General features: G+C 39.5%; 1 protein-coding gene across 1 annotated transcript in view; it reads left to right on the top strand.

The window, feature by feature from the left end:
- The window catches only part of dgkb.S (diacylglycerol kinase beta S homeolog), a 267,377-nt gene extending 250,711 nt beyond the window's left edge, over positions 1–16,666 (top strand). The window contains exon 25 of the mRNA XM_041567492.1: positions 15,353–16,666. Coding sequence (XP_041423426.1) covers positions 15,353–15,460 — 108 coding nt within the window. The 3' untranslated portion in view covers positions 15,461–16,666. The remainder of the gene's footprint in view (positions 1–15,352) is intronic.
- Positions 16,667–18,075: the final 1,409 nt, after the last annotated feature.

Here is an 18,075-nt window from a genome sequence, read left to right as displayed (position 1 = left end):
GTTGCCCAGTAAGTACCATTACCTGCATTCTCCTGCACACTTCATACTAGAGCAACTAAAACATTCAAACATGAGAAGACTGCATAATAATGTGAGAGGAAACTATGTCCAGATACATAGTGCCTCAGAACTGTAAAAAGGTTTGTCCCAACTAAGAAACTATTTAGGCAAGTATGGATGGTACCTTTATGACCTCTTAAAGATATTTTGATATAGGCACCATCAATGATACGTATGCTTTGCGTTGGCAGTTATTGGATGACGCCTAGAACAAAGAGTCAGGTGAAACAGACTATACAGAATTGTCATTGAAAGGTACTCTTGCATCAGTTGGACCACTAGCCCTATTTTAGTAGAGCACCCCCTGAAAGTACCCTTTTTGCCCCAAATGTATGTGAATGAGAAACACATGACATCATTGGTATTGGTGTTCTTCAGCCCAAAAATGGTGACTAGAGATGAAAAGCAGCCAGCTCTCCCTTTTTTGTCTAAGCCCAAAGTTCTGAGCCACCATTTAAAGGGATTCTGTCATCGGAAAACGTGTTTTTTTTTCAAAATGCTTCAGTTAATAGTGCTCCAGCAGAATTCTGCACTGAAATCCATTTCTCAAAAGAGCAAACAGATTTTTTTATATTCAATTTTGAAATCTGACATGGGGCTAGACATTTTGTCAATTTCCCAGCTGCCCCCATTCTTGTGACTTGTGCCTGCACTTTAGGAGAGAAATGCTTTCTGGCAGGCTGCTGTTTTTCCTTCTCAATGTAACTGAACGTGTCTCAGTGGGACATGGGTTTTTACTATTGAGTGTTGTTCTTAGATCTACCAGGCAGCTGTTATCTTGTGTTAAGGTGGCCATACACGGCCGATAAAAGTTTGCCGACAGACTGTGTCGGCAGCTTATTGGCCCGTGTATGGGGGCCCCCGACGGGCTTCCCCGATCGAGATCTGGCCAAAAGTCGGCCAGATCTCGATCGGATGGGACAGAAAATCCCGTCGGATCGCGGCCGCATCTGTTCGTTGATGCGGTCCCGCGATCCGACCGCCCGTTTGCCGAATGCTAGGATCCGATCGTTTGGCCCTAGTGCCCACGATCGGATCTGCCCGATATTGCCCACCTCAAGGTGGGCATATCAGAGGGAGATCCGCTCGTTTGGCGACATCGCCAAACGAGAGGATCTATCCATGTATGGCCACCTTTAGGGAGCTGCTATCTGGTTACCTTCCCATTGTTCTTTTGTTTGGCTGCTGGGGGGGGTGATATCACTCCAACTTGCAGTACAGCAGTAAAGAGTGATTGAAGTTAATCAGAGCACAAGTCACATGACTTGGGGCAGCAGGGAAATTGACAATATGTCTAGCCCAATGTCAGATTTCAAAATTGAATATAAAAAAATCTGTTTGCTCTTTTGAGAAATGGATTTCAGCACAGAATTCTGCTGGAGCAGCAATATTAACTGATTCATTTTGAAAAAAAAAGTTTTTTCCCATGACAGTATCCCTTTAATCACCCTTTTTTAGTATTTCTAACTTTCAGACTAGTTCCCATAAAATATTGCTGCTTTTATTTCTCAAGAAATATTGAAGGAGACAGAACTGCAATTGTTCTGTAAATGTTTCATGTTTTGTTTTAATAAGTATCACTGAGCCCTTACATTAATAAAGCTGTCATGCTCAGGTCTGTTCCAAATCAGTGTCAAAGTAGAATGGAAATAATATATTCCACAGATACTGAAGAATGACAGGTTGAATTATTTTAAGCTTAATTAATATGTGCAATTTTTTTCTTAATTATCTCAAATGAATTAGAAATTACTCACAAGTAATCTTTGCTCTTATCAGTCAGAAATTTAAAGGCTTGTGCTTTATACAGCGGTAGCACAATTTACTAAACTGAGCGCATGCATGCAGTAAATTGCGTTGTCAATTTTAAAAAATATTGACGCTTATAAAATTGGATTAAATTATTCATAGGTAAACAAATATAATTAATGTATGGAACATGAATGATTGCCAATAAATCACTTAAATTGGTGAACTGTAAAGAATTTCAAGCATTTCTTAAAATTGTGTATGCGATTCTCTTTGGTCTCCTTGTTTATTTGTTATATTTTGTCCTCAAATTTCTTTGAAAACTTTTTTGATTATAAGTCACATGATACATATGTTCACAAAAACAGTAATGTTGTCTCACTGAACCTTTGGCCTTGTGTTTTTATATGGTCATGAAACTCCTCGGTAACTTATAATGCAGCAGTAAACAGTGACTGAAGTTTATCAGTTTTTTAGAGCACAAGTCACATGACTGGGGGCAGCTTGGAATTTAACAATATGTCTAGCCCCATGTCAGATTTCAAAATGATATAATTAAAAATCTGTTTGCTTTTTTGAAAAACAGATTTCAGTGCAGAAGTCTGCTGGAGCAGTGCTATTAACTGATGCATTTTGAAGTCAGTTTTCCCATGACAGTATGCCTTTAAACGGTTATGATATTTTATAGTAGGAAACATGAATACCTAGCATGAATCTGTTTATATACAAAATAACAGACAAAATCTCATTACAAGTCAATGCTTTTGAGACCCGTTTTATTTGAGCCCTTTTCATGTTAAAATTCTATTACAATAAAACAAAAAGAGACACACACTAACACTCCAAGGTTGTGGTGAAAACTCTGTAGGTTTGCTCATAGACCAGAGAGGTGCAATAAATCTATTCCACCAAAAGTATTTCCTTGTATAATAACACAATTCAACATTAACATTTGATTACATAGTGGCTTGTATAGAAAAATAATTATATATTTAAACAATAATGTGGAAAATGGTTTGGAAGATACTCTTGAAAACAAGTCTCTGGACAATAGGAAATTTTTCAGCAGTCCATCAAAAATTGGTTGAAATTTTTCGAAAACACAGAAAGCTATCCCACTGCATGTACTTTTAGACTGATTCATTTATCATCTTATTAGTTAGCAAAAATAAACATCGTCTGAAACGTTAGTTTGAAAATATGCACAGTAACAAATACTAAAATTCTGCTTTACCACATTTATACAGCGATGCAAGGTGTTGGGACCCAGGAGAGCTGCCAAAATAACCTTTCACACTTTAATTTCTTCTCATTAAATTTTGTTTAGAAAAAGAGAATGCTATTTTTGACAACATCCCAAAATGTATGCATCAAATTTAAAGAAACCCTTAATATGCTAGGAAAACATCATCACACCATCATATATTTTCTTAAAGAAGCTATAAAATGCATTAGGGTTTCTATGCTTTTGAGATGTCTGCATATGCTTTCTCAAAGAAGTTATTCATCATTTCACTTTTCAAAAGCACATTTTATTGCACTACAGTATGTTAAGCCTATTTTGCATACCACTGCTATAGCATAAGTGTCAAAAACACTACATTATTTAGAATACTAGAGCACTTGCTCATAAGTGGAAATTGTTCAATGAAATAGGGGTCTATTGAATCATTTCTCCCATTTTCAACTTGCAGAGAATTAGTGTGTGTGTGTACAGCGATTTGGAATTACAAATGTTCATGTTTTTGATAGAAATTGATATTTTACTCACCAATATATCAATAAATTCATCAAATATAACAGTACATAAAATATACAGGAGAGAGAGAGAGAGAGAGAGAGAGAGAGAGAGAGAGAGAGAGAGAGAGAGAGAGAGAGAGAGAGAGAGAGAGAGAGAGAGAGAGAGAGAGAGAGAGAGAGAGAGAACTTTACATTCATTAAGGTATCCTTTATTTGCAAACCTTTGGCATTCTAGCTGTAATTCTAGCAGTAATTCAAAGGAACAGTAATATCAAAAAACAAAAGTGTTTTAAAGGAATGAAAATATAATGTACAGTTGCCCTGCACTGGTACAACTGGTGTGTTTGCTTCAGAAACACAACTAAAGTTTATAACTGCTGAGTAGCAATGGGGGCAGCCATTCAAACACAATGTACACAGCAGATAACAGATACATTCTGAAGAATCCCATTGTATACTACAGAGCTTATCTGTTATCTGCTGTGTATCCTGTGCCTTTTCTCCTTTTTCAGCTTTGAATGGCTGCCCCCATGGCTACACAGCAGCTTGTGTATATAAACTATTGTAGAGTTTATGAAGAAAACACACCAGTTAAATCAGTGCAGGGCAACACAACATTACATTTTCATTACTTTAAAACACTTTCATTCTTTGGTGTTACTGTTCCTGTATCTGTGAAACAATTCAACCCATGCATTCTGTAGATTTTCCCAAGAAGAGCAACTGACTTTTAGGCCTTTGTCTATTACCTTATGGTGAACTTTTCCCACAAGATCTTGGTAGGTTAAGGTCTGGTGATTATGCAGTCAGTCCATCAAAGACAGTACTCCGGCATAACTCAGAAGTATGTTTTGGATTGTTATCCTAAAATTTGTACCATTCAAGCACTGAGCACAGGGGGGGGGGGGTTAGCAAGAATATGTAAATAACCTACAAACAGTAGTTTATATAAATATATTGTTTTTGACATTTCAAGAATCACAAGAATATATGTAATTAAGCATATTCAAGTTGCATGGTAACGATGTCAAAAATTTCACAGCAATTGAAATTAGAATTAAGTTGGTTATCTGCATATTTTGGGGAGGGTGAGATAGGAGGAAAGGGTAAAGAGTGTGAGGGATGATGTGAAGGGAGAGCAAGAGAGAAAGTTTATATACATATACTCATTGACAGGATTATCTTTATTCTTAAAAGTTATCCTTTAGCAACAACTGGGAATGCCCAATGCACATTTAAACATAATTATAAAAAGAGTACGTATAGCTTTTAAAAAAAACACAATTTTTAGGGCCCAAGGGGTTTTCTGGATAATGGATTTTTCTGTAATTTGGATCTTCATACCTTAAATCGGCTAGAAAATCATGTAAACATTAAGGCGCAGATTTAGCAAGTGAATTCGAGGGAATTTTCCAAGTAAAAAAATTCGAAGTCATTTTTTGGATACTTCGACCATCAAATAGAATACTACGACTTCAACTTCAAATTCGATTCGAAGTAAAATCGTTCGAATATTCGACCATTCGATAATAAAAGTACTGTCTCTTTAAAAAAAACTTCGATTTCAATACTTCGCCAAATGAAACCTGCCGAAGTGCTATGTTAGCCTATGGGGACCTTCTAGAGCATTTTTCTACGTTTTTGGAAGTCGAAGTAAAATCATTCGATCGACCGCTGAAATCCTTCAAATCGTTTGATTTGAAGGATTTAACCGTTCAATCGAACAATTTTACTTTGACCACAGGATACCCAAATTCGATGAAAAAAACTTCGACAACGATATTCAAAGTCGAAGTATTTCAATTTGATAGTCCAATTTCGAAGTATTTTTAACTTCGAAATTCGACCCTTGATAAATCTGCCCCTTAATAAACCCAATAGGTTAGTTTTGCTTCCAATAAGGATCAAATATAGTTGGTGCTTCCAATGTAGTTGGGATCAAATACCAAGTACCATTTTGTTATTACAAAAAAAAGAAAATCATTTTTTATTTGGATTATTTGGATAAAATGGGAGATTGCCTTCCTGTAATTCGGAGAATTTTGGATAACAGGTATATACTGTGTATATAAGCTAAATCTAAAAGTCTCTATTAATCAAGGGCTATATTTTAACATTGCTAATACAGTTGTTAAGGTAAAAAAAACTAGCAGTGAGTACTTTATAATATTTTACAATATTTAATTGAAAAAATAAACAAAGAAAAAGTGCATTTACTAAAAAAAATCTGCATAGATATGAAAATGAATTACTTAACCCAAAATAAACAGCTTAATGGATGGACAAAGCTTAAGTAGAAAATATTTTTTGCTCTGCTTCTTTGACAAGAAAGGAGCAAGTTGTATAAAAATGTCCTGTTTTACATGTTAATTTCCATATTGTGCTTTCCACAACTTTTTATTCAACATTATTAAAACATGGCAAAAAGTAAGACATTAATTTTAGCTTGAAAATGTCAGGTGTGTACTTTAAAAGAAATATATTTTGGATCTTTTAATGAAATGGTGTTTTTTCTGAAAGAGAAAGATCTTTCCTGAAATGGGCACCTCGTGTATGACAACTGATATTAATAAATTATGGATGTTGAATAAAAGTGGTTTTATAAAGAAAATGTCCCTGAATACTTTCTTTTTTAAAAACTTGGAAAGTTACTAGCCCAAAGGCAAGATGTAACCTTTTTATTACACGATTAGGGATCATTTATTATCTTACAACAATGTATCTTAAAGTCACAGGGAAAATGCCAGTTTCATAATTGCTTTCAATTCCATTTGAGTGAAACAGGTAATTTTAAAATGCCTTCCTATTTTAATATTGCATTAGGAAATGCTGTAAATTAAATCTTCTTTGGTTTTTATAATTTAAGGTAGTTTGTGATAAAGTAAATCAAAACTAGTATGATTGTGTTCATCTACATAACTGCTTTCAAAGAATGATTTTATTTCCAGCTCATTAACAAGTTAGAACACAAGTTCATCTATGGTGGCCTTTGCAAAAAGTTTTTTTCTGGATGTGTATAGACATTTATTAACCAAAATGGCTTAGTCAATTAATATTTTACAGAACTCCAAACATATTTTATTCTATAGTGTATGAGATTTTAGAAAACAGACGACTGTGCTTTGCTTCACTTGGTACTCAAAACTGCTATCCTACCAAAACATGAGGGAGAATTATGATCACCATTGTGAAAAACAGTGGCAGTTAAAATGGCCCCATTAGCCTGTCTCTTCTTTAAACCCACATATATGGGAAATATGTTTCCTATGGTAGTATTTCTGTGCCTGTAGTTCACTGGCCATTTTTTTTCCTATTTTTATCAATGAAAAGGGATAACATGTAGATATGTGTGTTTCAGTTCTGTTTTACACATGAGTACAGGAGTGGTGTGATAATGGCCATAAAAAGTCAAAGAATAACATATGTCTGTAAATGCAAACTTAAATGGAAGACTTGTTGACTGCTTGGAAATCTTACTATACTACCTAATTCCTTTAGTTTTGCTTAGTAGAGGTGTGTGTGCCCTTTATTTTTTTAGGCATTCACAATTTTACTGGTTGGACACTGCATCCCACTATTAGTATTTCTACACTGGATTTAAAGCTTGGTTAACAAATATAATTTTCTCTCAGCCCCTGGATGTCATTGAATCCCACACTGGTAGGTAAAATCCCCCTGAAACAAGATTATCTCAAGGGCTTGGCCAAGAGCTGAGATAGGCCCAAAGTATTCTCATCTTTTACTGTGAGCCAGTACACCTTTTTCATCTTTACATTATCAAGTGCTGTAGTCCATAAGAATTCACCAGACTGTACTGAAATGACCAAAGTAGCAGGAAGCCCACTGGATATTTACATTTCCTGAATGAAGTGTTTTTGTGAGGAAGTTTAACATTTTACTTAACATTTTGTAATTTTCCAAGAACTAAGTGTAAGGGCCCGAGGGCTCAGTAGGAGTGCGGACCAAGGAGGAGGCAGGTAGTCACCGAGTTCGTAGTACAGAAGGATCAGGCAAGAGAATAGTCGTGGTTCAGGCAAAAGGTTCAGTCCAGGCAGCGAAGGGTCAATCCGAATAACAGGCAAGGTAGGTACACAGGAAATCAGGCAATAATATCACACCCAGGAATTCACGAAGATAAACCTATACTTGGGCAAGGTCTGAAATGTCCAAGGGGTTTAAATAGGCAGAATTGGCGCCAAAGTTTGGGCGCAATGACGTCATGATGCTGACGCACGTTCTGACGCCGGCGACCAATCGGCGGGCAAGGAGAAGCTGACGTCATCATGCTGCGACCGGCAGGATCACCATGGGGAAGCAAGGAGTCGCCATCTTGGACGCCGCCATCTTGGACGCCGTGGCCATCTTGGAGGTGAGTAACTTCAGCTTCCATTACAGTACCCCCTTCCTTAGGGGGGGCCTCAGGACCACCAAGACTGGGACTGGAAAGAAATTGTTTGTGGAATCTTCGGATAAGAAGAGGAGCATGGACGTCCGAATTTTTCACCCAGGAGCACTCCTCAGGACCAAACCCCTTCCACTCAATTAAATATTGTAACACACCCTAGAAATCCGTGAGTCCAGAATTCTCTTAACTTCAAACTCTTGGTGCCCATCAACAAGAACAGGAGTAGGAGAGGAAGAAGAAGAAGAATTTGTTGCAGGCTTGAGGAGGGACACATGGAAGACATTAGGAACCCGCATCTCAGGAGGAAGTTGAAGACGAACTGCCACAGGATTAACAATCTCAATAATAGGAAAAGGACCGATGAATTTGGGGCCGAGCTTGGGAGTAGGAACTCTGAGACGAATGTTTCGAGTAGAAAGCCAGACTCTGTCCCCGAGATTATATAGAGGAGACGAAATTCTTTTCCTGTCAGCAAATTTCTTCTGAGAAAGAGAACTCTTTTCCAAATTGGCCTTGGTGGCGACCCAGATAGCGAGCATGTGGGCGGCTTGATCATTGGCAGCAGGAACGTCAGTGAGAAGAAGATCTTGAGGAAATGCTAGAGGATTCAGCCCATAGACACAAAAGAATGGAGATTTCTCTGAAGAGGCGTGCATAGCATTATTGTGAGCAAATTCTGCCCAAGGAAGAAGATCTGCCCAGTCGTCCTGGCACAAAGACACATGGCAACGAAGAAATTGTTCTAACGCCTGGTTGACTCTCTCTGCCGCTCCATTGGATTGAGGGTGGTAGGCAGAGGAAAACTGGAGAGAGATATGAAGTGCTTTACATAAGGATCTCCAAAATTTGGAAACGAATTGAGAACCTCTGTCGGACACCACTTCAGCCGGGAATCCATGGAGGCGAAAGATATGTTGAATAAATAACTTCGAAAGTACCTGAGCAGAAGGCAGCTTGCGCAGAGGAATGAAATGAGCCATCTTGCTGAATCTATCAATCACGACCCAGATGACTGTATGACCGAGGGAGACAGGTAAATCCACAATGAAATCCATCGCCAAATGAGTCCATGGACGGGAGGGAATGGGTAAAGGCAGAAGCAAACCCTTAGGAGGAGAGTGCCCAGACTTGGAAGCAGCACAAATGGAACAAGAAGAAACAAAGTCTTTGACGTCCTTCCGAAGAGAAGGCCACCACACCAGGCGAGATAGAAGTTCAGTAGTCTTCTTAATTCCAGGATGGCCGGCCTGCCTGGAATTATGGGACTGAGCAAGGATGGAGTGACGAAGGTCTGGAGGGACAAATGCGACCCCCAAAGGAGTATCAGCAGGAGCAGAAGACTGAGCGGATGACAACTGGGAGGCCATGGTGGGAAATAAGGCAGCACTAATTTTGACAGGAGGCACAACGGGTTCAGGGTCTTCGGAACTAGTATCTTCGGGAATGAAGCTTCTAGAAAGAGCGTCTGCTTTCTTGTTTCTGGAGCCTGGACGAAACGTGATAATGAAGTTGAATTTTGAGAAGAAGAGTGCCCATCTCGCTTGCCTGGGATTGAGACGTTTAAGAGACTGGATGTATTCAAGGTTTTTGTGATCAGTAAAGATTGACACAGGCACAGAAGAACCTTCCAATAGATGTCTCCACTCTTCAAGCGCAAGTTTGACAGCCAACAGCTCACGATTTCCCACGTCATAGTTCTGCTCAGGAGAAGAAAACTTTTTAGAAAAGAACGCACAAGGATGTAATTTCCCGTCATTAGAAGATCTTTGGGATAATACAGCTCCAGCCCCGACATCAGAGGCATCCACCTCAATGAAGAATGGTAGAAGAGGATCAGGGTGTCGAAGAATTGGAGCCGAAGAAAAAGAATCTTTGAGGATCCTGAAAGCTTCAAAAGCTTGAGGAGTCCAACATTGAGGCCTTCCACCTTTCCGGATGAGGGACAAGATAGGAGAAATCTTGGACGAAAAACCCTTGATGAACTGTCTGTAGTAATTGGCAAAACCAATAAACCTCTAAATAGCTTTAGTGCTGGTGGGGAGGGGCCAATCTTGGATAGCCGAAACTTTAGCTGGATCCATCTTGAAGCCTTGCTGGGAGATAATGTACCCCAGAAAGGGAATAGAGGAGACTTCGAAGGAGCACTTTTCCAGCTTGGCGAAAAGATTATTTTTCCTCAGACGAGATAAGACTTCCCGCACCTGGATCCGATGTTCGGTGAGATTTGAAGAAAAAATAAGAATGTCGTCCAAGTACACGACCACACTCAGGCCAAGTAAGTCCCGAAAGACATCATTAACTAGCTCTTGAAAAACCGCAGGAGCGTTACAAAGTCCAAAGGGCATCACGAGATACTCGTAATGCCCATCCCGAGTATTAAATGCGGTTTTCCATTCATCTCCTTCTCTGATCCGGATGAGATTATAGGCCCCACGAAGATCTAGTTTGGTAAAAATGCTGGCACCTTTGAGCTGATCAAACAATTCGGAGATGAGGGGTAGAGGGTAGCGTTTTTTTACAGTAATCTTGTTCAACCCGCGATAATCGATGCAAGGACGTAAACTGCCATCTTTCTTTTCAACGAAGAAGAACCCAGCCCCAGCAGGAGAAGAAGACGGACGAATGAAGCCTCTCTGGAGATTTTCCTGGATGTACTCTTTCATCGCTGCAGTTTCAGATGGTGAGAGCGGGTAAGTACGTCCACAAGGAGGCAAAGTACCAGGGAGAAGCTCAATAGGGCAATCATAAGACCGATGAGGAGGTAGGGTTTCAGCAGACTTCTTGTTGAAGACATCAGAGAAATCTTGATAGGCAGAAGGAATAGCAGAATTTGGAACAACAGAAGATACCTTGACAAGGGACTGAGCCGGAAGGCAATTCCGTTGGCAGAAGAAGCTCCAGTGCGAGATTTGAGTTGCAGACCAGTCAATGACAGGATTATGGATACGCAACCAAGGAAGTCCTAGGACTACTGGAGTCGATGGGCAATCAATAATCAAAAACGAAAGTCTCTCAGTATGCAAGGTGCCCACTTTGAAAGATAACTCCAGTGAAGACTTGAAGATGAAGGCAGAAGAAAGGGGCCGGTCATCAATGGCAAGGACTCGGAGTGGTACAGCCAGGCTTTGAAGAGGGATAGAATGACTTTCTGCAAAGGCTTTGTCCAAGAAGTTTCCAGCTGCGCCGGAGTCAAGGAAGGCTTGCGTAGAAATGGTCTTGGAAGCAAACTGGAACTGTACTGGAAGAAGAAAACGATGATCAGAGGATTGGGGAAGATGATCAATTCCGCCCAGGTAAGTTTCCCCAAACTTACCTAGGCATTGGCGTTTCCCGACTTCACAGGACACTCATGGGCAAAGTGGGATTTGCCCCCACAATATAAGCAGAGTCCAGCAGCCCTTCTCCGCAATTTTTCCTGTTCGGAAAGACGGGCACGACCAATCTGCATAGGCTCATCAATCATAGAGGGAGAAGGAACCGGAGTCGAGGAGGAAGATGAAGCAGTACTGGGAAGAACCGGTCTCTGGAAGTGAGGAGCCAGGGGAGGTTGAAACTTTCTCACTCGTTCTTTAACAACCTGGTGTTCCCTTTGACGGGTATCCACCTTGACTGCCAAGGCCACAAGGTCTTCCCAGCGTGTAGGTAATTCTCGTGAGACCAAATCATCTTTGAGGCGCATGGACAACCCATTGTAGACGGCAGCATTATAACTGTCGTTGTTCCAGTTGGTCTCAGCAACCAGTGTGCGGAATTCAATAGCATATTCAGGCACCGAACGTGTTCCCTGACGAATCTGGAACAGGCGGGAGGAGGCTGACGCTGCCCGGCCGGGAGCATCAAATACGGTGCGCAGATCACGGATAAAGGCCTTGGAGTCATCAATCAGGGGATCCTCTTTCTCCCACAACGGGGATGCCCATTCCAAGGCTTTACCAGTCAAGCGGGTAATGATGTATCCCACCTTGGCACGTTCAGACACATATTGATGGGGTAGCAGAGTGAACTGGATTCACATTGATTGATGAACCCTCTACAGGCCTCAGAATCACCACTGAATACCGGAGGTGCAGGAATGCGAGGTTCGGAATCATGAAGCGGTGCTACTGGAATAGTGGCCAAAGCAGTGGCAGGAACCTGAACAGTAGGAGAGAGAGCAGACAATTTATCCAGAATGGCCTCAAGGGCTTGGCCAAAATGAGTCTGCCTAGCCTCATAGGCCTCCATGCGTGAGGCTATCCCACGAAAAGCTCTTCCGAAATCTGGTTGAGCCGAGGCCTCCTCAGATGGGTCCATGGCCCAAGTATAATGTAAGGGCCCGAGGGCTCAGTAGGAGTGCGGACCAAGGAGGAGGCAGGTAGTCACCGAGTTCGTAGTACAGAAGGATCAGGCAAGAGAATAGTCGTGGTTCAGGCAAAAGGTTCAGTCCAGGCAGCGAAGAGTCAATCCGAATAACAGGCAAGGTAGGTACACAGGAAATCAGGCAATAATGTCACACCCAGGAATTCACGAAGATAAACCTATACTTGGGCAAGGTCTGAAATGTCCAAGGGGTTTAAATAGGCAGAATTGGCGCCAAAGTTTGGGCGCAATGACGTCATGACGTCGCCGGCGACCAATCGGCGGGCAAAGAGAAGCTGACGTCATCATGCTGCGACCGGCAGGATCACCATGGGGAAGCAAGGAGTCGCCATCTTGGACGCCGCCATCTTGGACGCCGTGGCCATCTTGGAGGTGAGTAACTTCAGCTTCCATTACACTAAGGCAACACAATTTATTTCATTCCCAATCTCCCATGTTAAACCTAAGTAATGTGTGTAAGGTGAAGACCTTTGAATCCCCATATGGGAAATGTATAATGCACACCATTTCATGTCGGAATAAGCCACACACTTGGTAAACATATACATTTGGGGTATCATGTTTCTTGTGCCATTCATTCATTGGAAAACATTTTCATATTCTCTCCTTTCATATAAATATATGAGCACTATTTGAGGGTTATTTTAAGAAGCAGATGGTCATGTAAAAGCTCCATGGTTAATATTGTTTTACAGACCTGGGATAGCAACATGTAAAAATAATTTTACAGAATAATAGAAACAGACCAGTCAGGGGAGCCAGGGAATCTGTTCAGCAGATGATTTTATACACATAATGATATCATCAGTCAAAGAATTTACCAAGCTGTCCAGATAGAATAGGTAAGGTTAGGTTGGTAATAAAAAGTGGCCAAATGAACTCATTGTATGTGTGAAAATCCATTAAAGGGGAACTCCACAAAAACATAAATAAATAAATAAAAGCTTTTTGGAAAGTAAACATAATTTCAAGCAACTTTGCATTATACATCATTTAAAAAATATGCAGACTTTTCATGATTTTTTTTTAAAAGTTGTTATTTTTGGTTTCTGACAGTTCCCTAAGCCTAGCCCCCTTCTCTTCTCCTGATCTCTCTGACTACTTTGCTGAGCTGGCTGACTACAGTTACTATGTAGCAACAGCCATCTGTCCTCAGCCTGCATCCTCCAAACCCCACAATTCCCTACACACGTGATTTCATTAAGGAAAGGAACATCACAGTGCAATGCATTGTGGGTTATGTAGTTCCTGCATGTTGTCTGTAAGCTGTGGAGAAGTTGGTACAATTTGTAACATCAGTGTTTAGTCCCTTCTTCCCTGAATTGATCTGCACACCATCTCCCATCAGCTTGCCTATAAAATGAAACCATGTGATCTTGCATTGACAAGTTTCGGCAATATACATTGGCATACATGGAGCCTATTTATCTGACTTCATCAATATTAATTTTGCTTGGCATATTAACTTCAATGAGCAGTCATAAGCTATATACATAAAATCTATTGAATTGGCAGACAAAAGCCTTGCATAAAGAAACCCAATTATTACCACCCCTGCAACCTGTTATCGTGTACAGTATGTATTTTAAAAGGTAAGTACTTTTGAAAGCAAATGCACTTACATGTGTACTCACATGTTTTAAACTATAGTGATCACCCTGTACAAGTCAATTCAATTTAACCTTCCTGTCAGTGTTCCCTCTTGGCAATATATTTTTTGTAATATAAAAAAATAAAAGTAAAAATTTATTTGACTAGATTTTATCCACCTGATATCAGCTCTTATAATATCCTACCGATTGTGCTTCAAATCCAAATCACTCTTTCTGCATTCACTTTAGATAGCAGTATGTCTGGATAAATGTTATGGTGTCCTGTTGGCTCTTTTACACCTATGGGCAGCAGTGGCTGACTTGGAAGTAACATGGACCATATTTTCTTATTTCAATCAGCGTGCCGTTAGGCAGATTAGTGCAGTTTGGCAAATAACAGTAAAGGACAGGTTACCCTGTAGGATGACAGCCCTGCAACTGAATAATTGTTTGACCACATTCAGCCAGTCTAATGACTTAAATGTGTTGCCTAATAAAGTTGTGTGTGTGTGTGCCTGTGTGTGTGTGTGGGGCACAGGGAGATAACCAATTGGTAACCCACCAGCACAGGGAGATAACATCATAGAGTTAACTTACATAGTTATTTACAAACAGGTTGAATTCCAACCTGGAAACATAAACATATAGAAATTCTAGCCCCAGGTTGCCTCGTTGATAACTAAGCAATTAGTTGAGTCCTTTCTTATAAAGGAAAAGCAAATGAGCCAAAAGACAGGTCCGTACATATAGGCACAATTATGAAAATGTACACACATCAAGCTGGATTTGAGCAGAAAAGGACCAACATTATACATTTTCACACTGAAAATGGCTTCATCTGTGTATTAATAGGCCAATGCTGTGCCGGTCAATACCCATTGATGTTGAGGCAGAAGGAAGTGAATTGGTGAAGTGGCGAAAATAATGTCTGCTGTACACTCAGTGGAAGCAGTTTATTTTGTTTGCACAGAATAAGTCATGTTTCATCTCTGAGTATCTACTGACCCAGCTAGCTACTCGGTTCTATGTTGGTTAATAAAACAGCTCTGCCCACTTAAATGGATGCCATAACATATAGACGGGTTTTGTGCGCTGTGTATTTCTGTTATTTTTATCTGGTGGACAATTGTAATAGAGTAGTGATAGTCTATGAACTGAAGCATTTATCTATGAACAAAGTACAAAGAATTCGTGTAATATGTATTTGTATGGATGCTGGGTTTTCATTTGGAGGGGTTGAACTTGATGGACTTTGTCTTTGTTCAGCCCAATTTAACTATGTAACTATGTAACTATGTAAATGTACAAAACAATTCTCTTTTTTTTTAGATGTAAAAAGCTAAAAATCTTAGAGGTTAAATGAGCTCTGTGACTAGTTGATGTTCCTGTTAGCCTATCAGGATGACAGTGATGGTGATAATGGTAATAATAATGTTATTCTTTCTAGATCAAGATTACCCACAAGAACCAAGCCCCAATGTTAATGGGGCCTCCTCCAAAAAATGGACTTTTCACTTCTCTCATTAAAGGATCCAGAAGCAAGATCAAGGAATAGGTCAAACAAGATTCATGCAAGAAACGACTGATCTTCAGTATTGCTTTACTGATTTCTTTACTGACAGTACATTTTACAAAATATAGGTTGGCATTATGGTTTCTCAAGTTATAAGTATTAATATCATTTTGATTTATTTATTGCAACAAAAGCTATTTTGGCATGGGTAATAGTTTCTATATATTTATTGCAACTGCCTATGTTTTCGCATGCTTTTTTATTTATTTCTTTTCCCCTCCTTCCTCCTTTATTCTGATACAAACATTCAAACCATATCTAACAAATTCTGCAAAAGGATGGAAAGGCGACACTCCGGTAAAAAGGATTTTACAAGTCATAAACCAACATCACCTGACGCGTTTCGGGAGCAACTCCCTTAATCATAGGCATATCTAACAAATATTGATTCCAGATTTCAGTCTTTTAACAATAACACAATGACAACGGGATCAAAAACAAAGGGGGTAACTGACAGTCAAAATCATTGACAATGAAGAAACGATCACCGTATTTTTACCAAGTCAAGGTACTTGACTTGTGTCATGGTCACATAATTGCCATGTCCATTAGTATTTGTGTCATTCTATACAGGCTTACAAATAACATGTCATATTCATAAACTGCTTGCTTAATAAACTGTTTTCCACCAAAGATTTACTGAGTAAGGCTGAAGTAATGAGTTAATGCATAATTAATCAAGGACATTGCATGAAATTCGCAGTCAAAAATGTCCTGTGCTTTTGATTACCTTGCCAAGTGCTGAGATTAGAAACAAGTGCATTAAGCAAACAAAACTCTTATTTCATGTCTGCAGTATTGCTGTGTAAGGTATTGATGTAGTTATATTCACAGGAAGCTAGATAGCAAGAAAAAAGCACCACACTGGAGAATATGCCCTAACCTTTCTATCGGACATATACAAACAAAGTTTTTACAGTGTTTTTTTTCTCCACTGGGTCAAAACACTTAAGTTGAACAGAGGTAGCACTAAACAAGAGATAACGTTATCTGTGCACAGTCTGACTCATTTATAAACCAATATTGTGGCTCAATTATAAAAATACATATAAATGCACTGCTTGTCACAATGTGAAGAGCAGAGCAAACTGTATAGTAGACCCATTTATTGGATGCACAGGCCTTAAAGGGATCCTGTCATCGGAAATTTTTTCAAAATGCATCAGTTAATAGTGCTACTCCAGCAGAATTCTGCACTGAAATCCATTTCTCAAAAGAGCAAACAGATTTTTTAATCTTCAATTTTGAAATCTGACATGGGGCTAGACATTTTGTCAATTTCCCAGCTGCCCCCAGTCATGTGACTTGTGCCTGCACTTTAGGAGAGAAATGCTTTCTGGCAGGCTGCTGTTTTTCCTTCTCAATGTAACTGAATGTGTCTCAGTGGGACATGGGTTTTTACTATTGAGTGCTGTTCTTATATCTACCAGGGTGCTGTTATCTTGTGTTAGGGAGCTGCTATCTGGTTACCTTCCCATTGTTCTTTTGTTTGGCTGCTGGGGGGAAAAAGGGAGGGGGGTGATATCACTCTAACTTGCAGTACAGCAGTAAAGAGTGATTGAAGTTTATCAGAGCACAAGTCACATGACTTGGGGCAGCTGGGAAATTGACAATTTGTCTAGGCCCATGTCAGATTATAAAATTGAATATAAAAAAATCTGTTCGCTCTTTTGAGAAATGGATTTCAGTGCAGAATTCTGCTGGAGCAGCACTATTAACTGATTCATTTTGAAAAAAAAAAATTTTTCCGTGACAGTATCCCTTTAAACATTGGAAATTCCAAGGATCCATGTGGTTGCAGTTGATTTTGTATTGTCCACACGCAGACAAAACAGTAAAAAAAATATATATGTGAATATCTGATTAAAAAACTGAAATTGTCAGGATGACAGTTCATCTTCCTAAAGACAAATAAAGGAAAGCCGAAAAGCTGTTTTCTTTCTAATAAATTTAAATTTCATGTCTATAAAAGGCATATTATCCTCAACAATTATGGATTTTGGAAAAACTTTTTGTTGCTTGGTAAAACAAGCAACCCTCCCATACCTGGCTCAAATGCTATTCAAAGTCAAGAGCGCATTATTATATTTTTCATAATAATTGGCCAATGAGGATAATTCCACTGCAGTGCATGTATGTATAATAACAACGCCACTGATCAGATTAGTCTAATATGACCAACCACATAGATCTGCTTATTTGGAAAACTTACTAAAGAAGCAGATTTTTCATTGTGTGGTCAGCTTTAATTATAGCATGTGGCACCTTTAAATGGATTGGTCTCATGTGAGCAGATTGTGTCTAAAGATAGCAAACAAATTGCTGGCTGAATTATATCTGTCATCAAAGCAGATTTTTTTTTCCACTTGGGTGGGGAATTCCTTTAGTTTCCTTTTGCCACAGCTCGGTCAAATTATGGCTATAATAGAAATGCTTTAACTAGGATCTGCACCTTCTTACCCTCTGTGGTTGCTCAGTTAAAACCAGAAACTATTGCTAGAAGTTGTGCAACAGCTGGAGAACCATCACCTGAAAGGAGAAGGAAAGTTATGGAAGCATTTTATTGCCAATAGATTAGCTGCAATAGTGCAAGCTAG

Source organism: Xenopus laevis, chromosome 6S (genome assembly GCF_017654675.1).
Source record: "Xenopus laevis strain J_2021 chromosome 6S, Xenopus_laevis_v10.1, whole genome shotgun sequence".
In the NCBI taxonomy this organism is placed as follows: Eukaryota; Metazoa; Chordata; class Amphibia; order Anura; family Pipidae; genus Xenopus; species Xenopus laevis.
The sequence above is the reverse complement of the archived record's forward strand: the minus strand, read 5'-3'. Positions and strand labels throughout refer to the sequence as shown.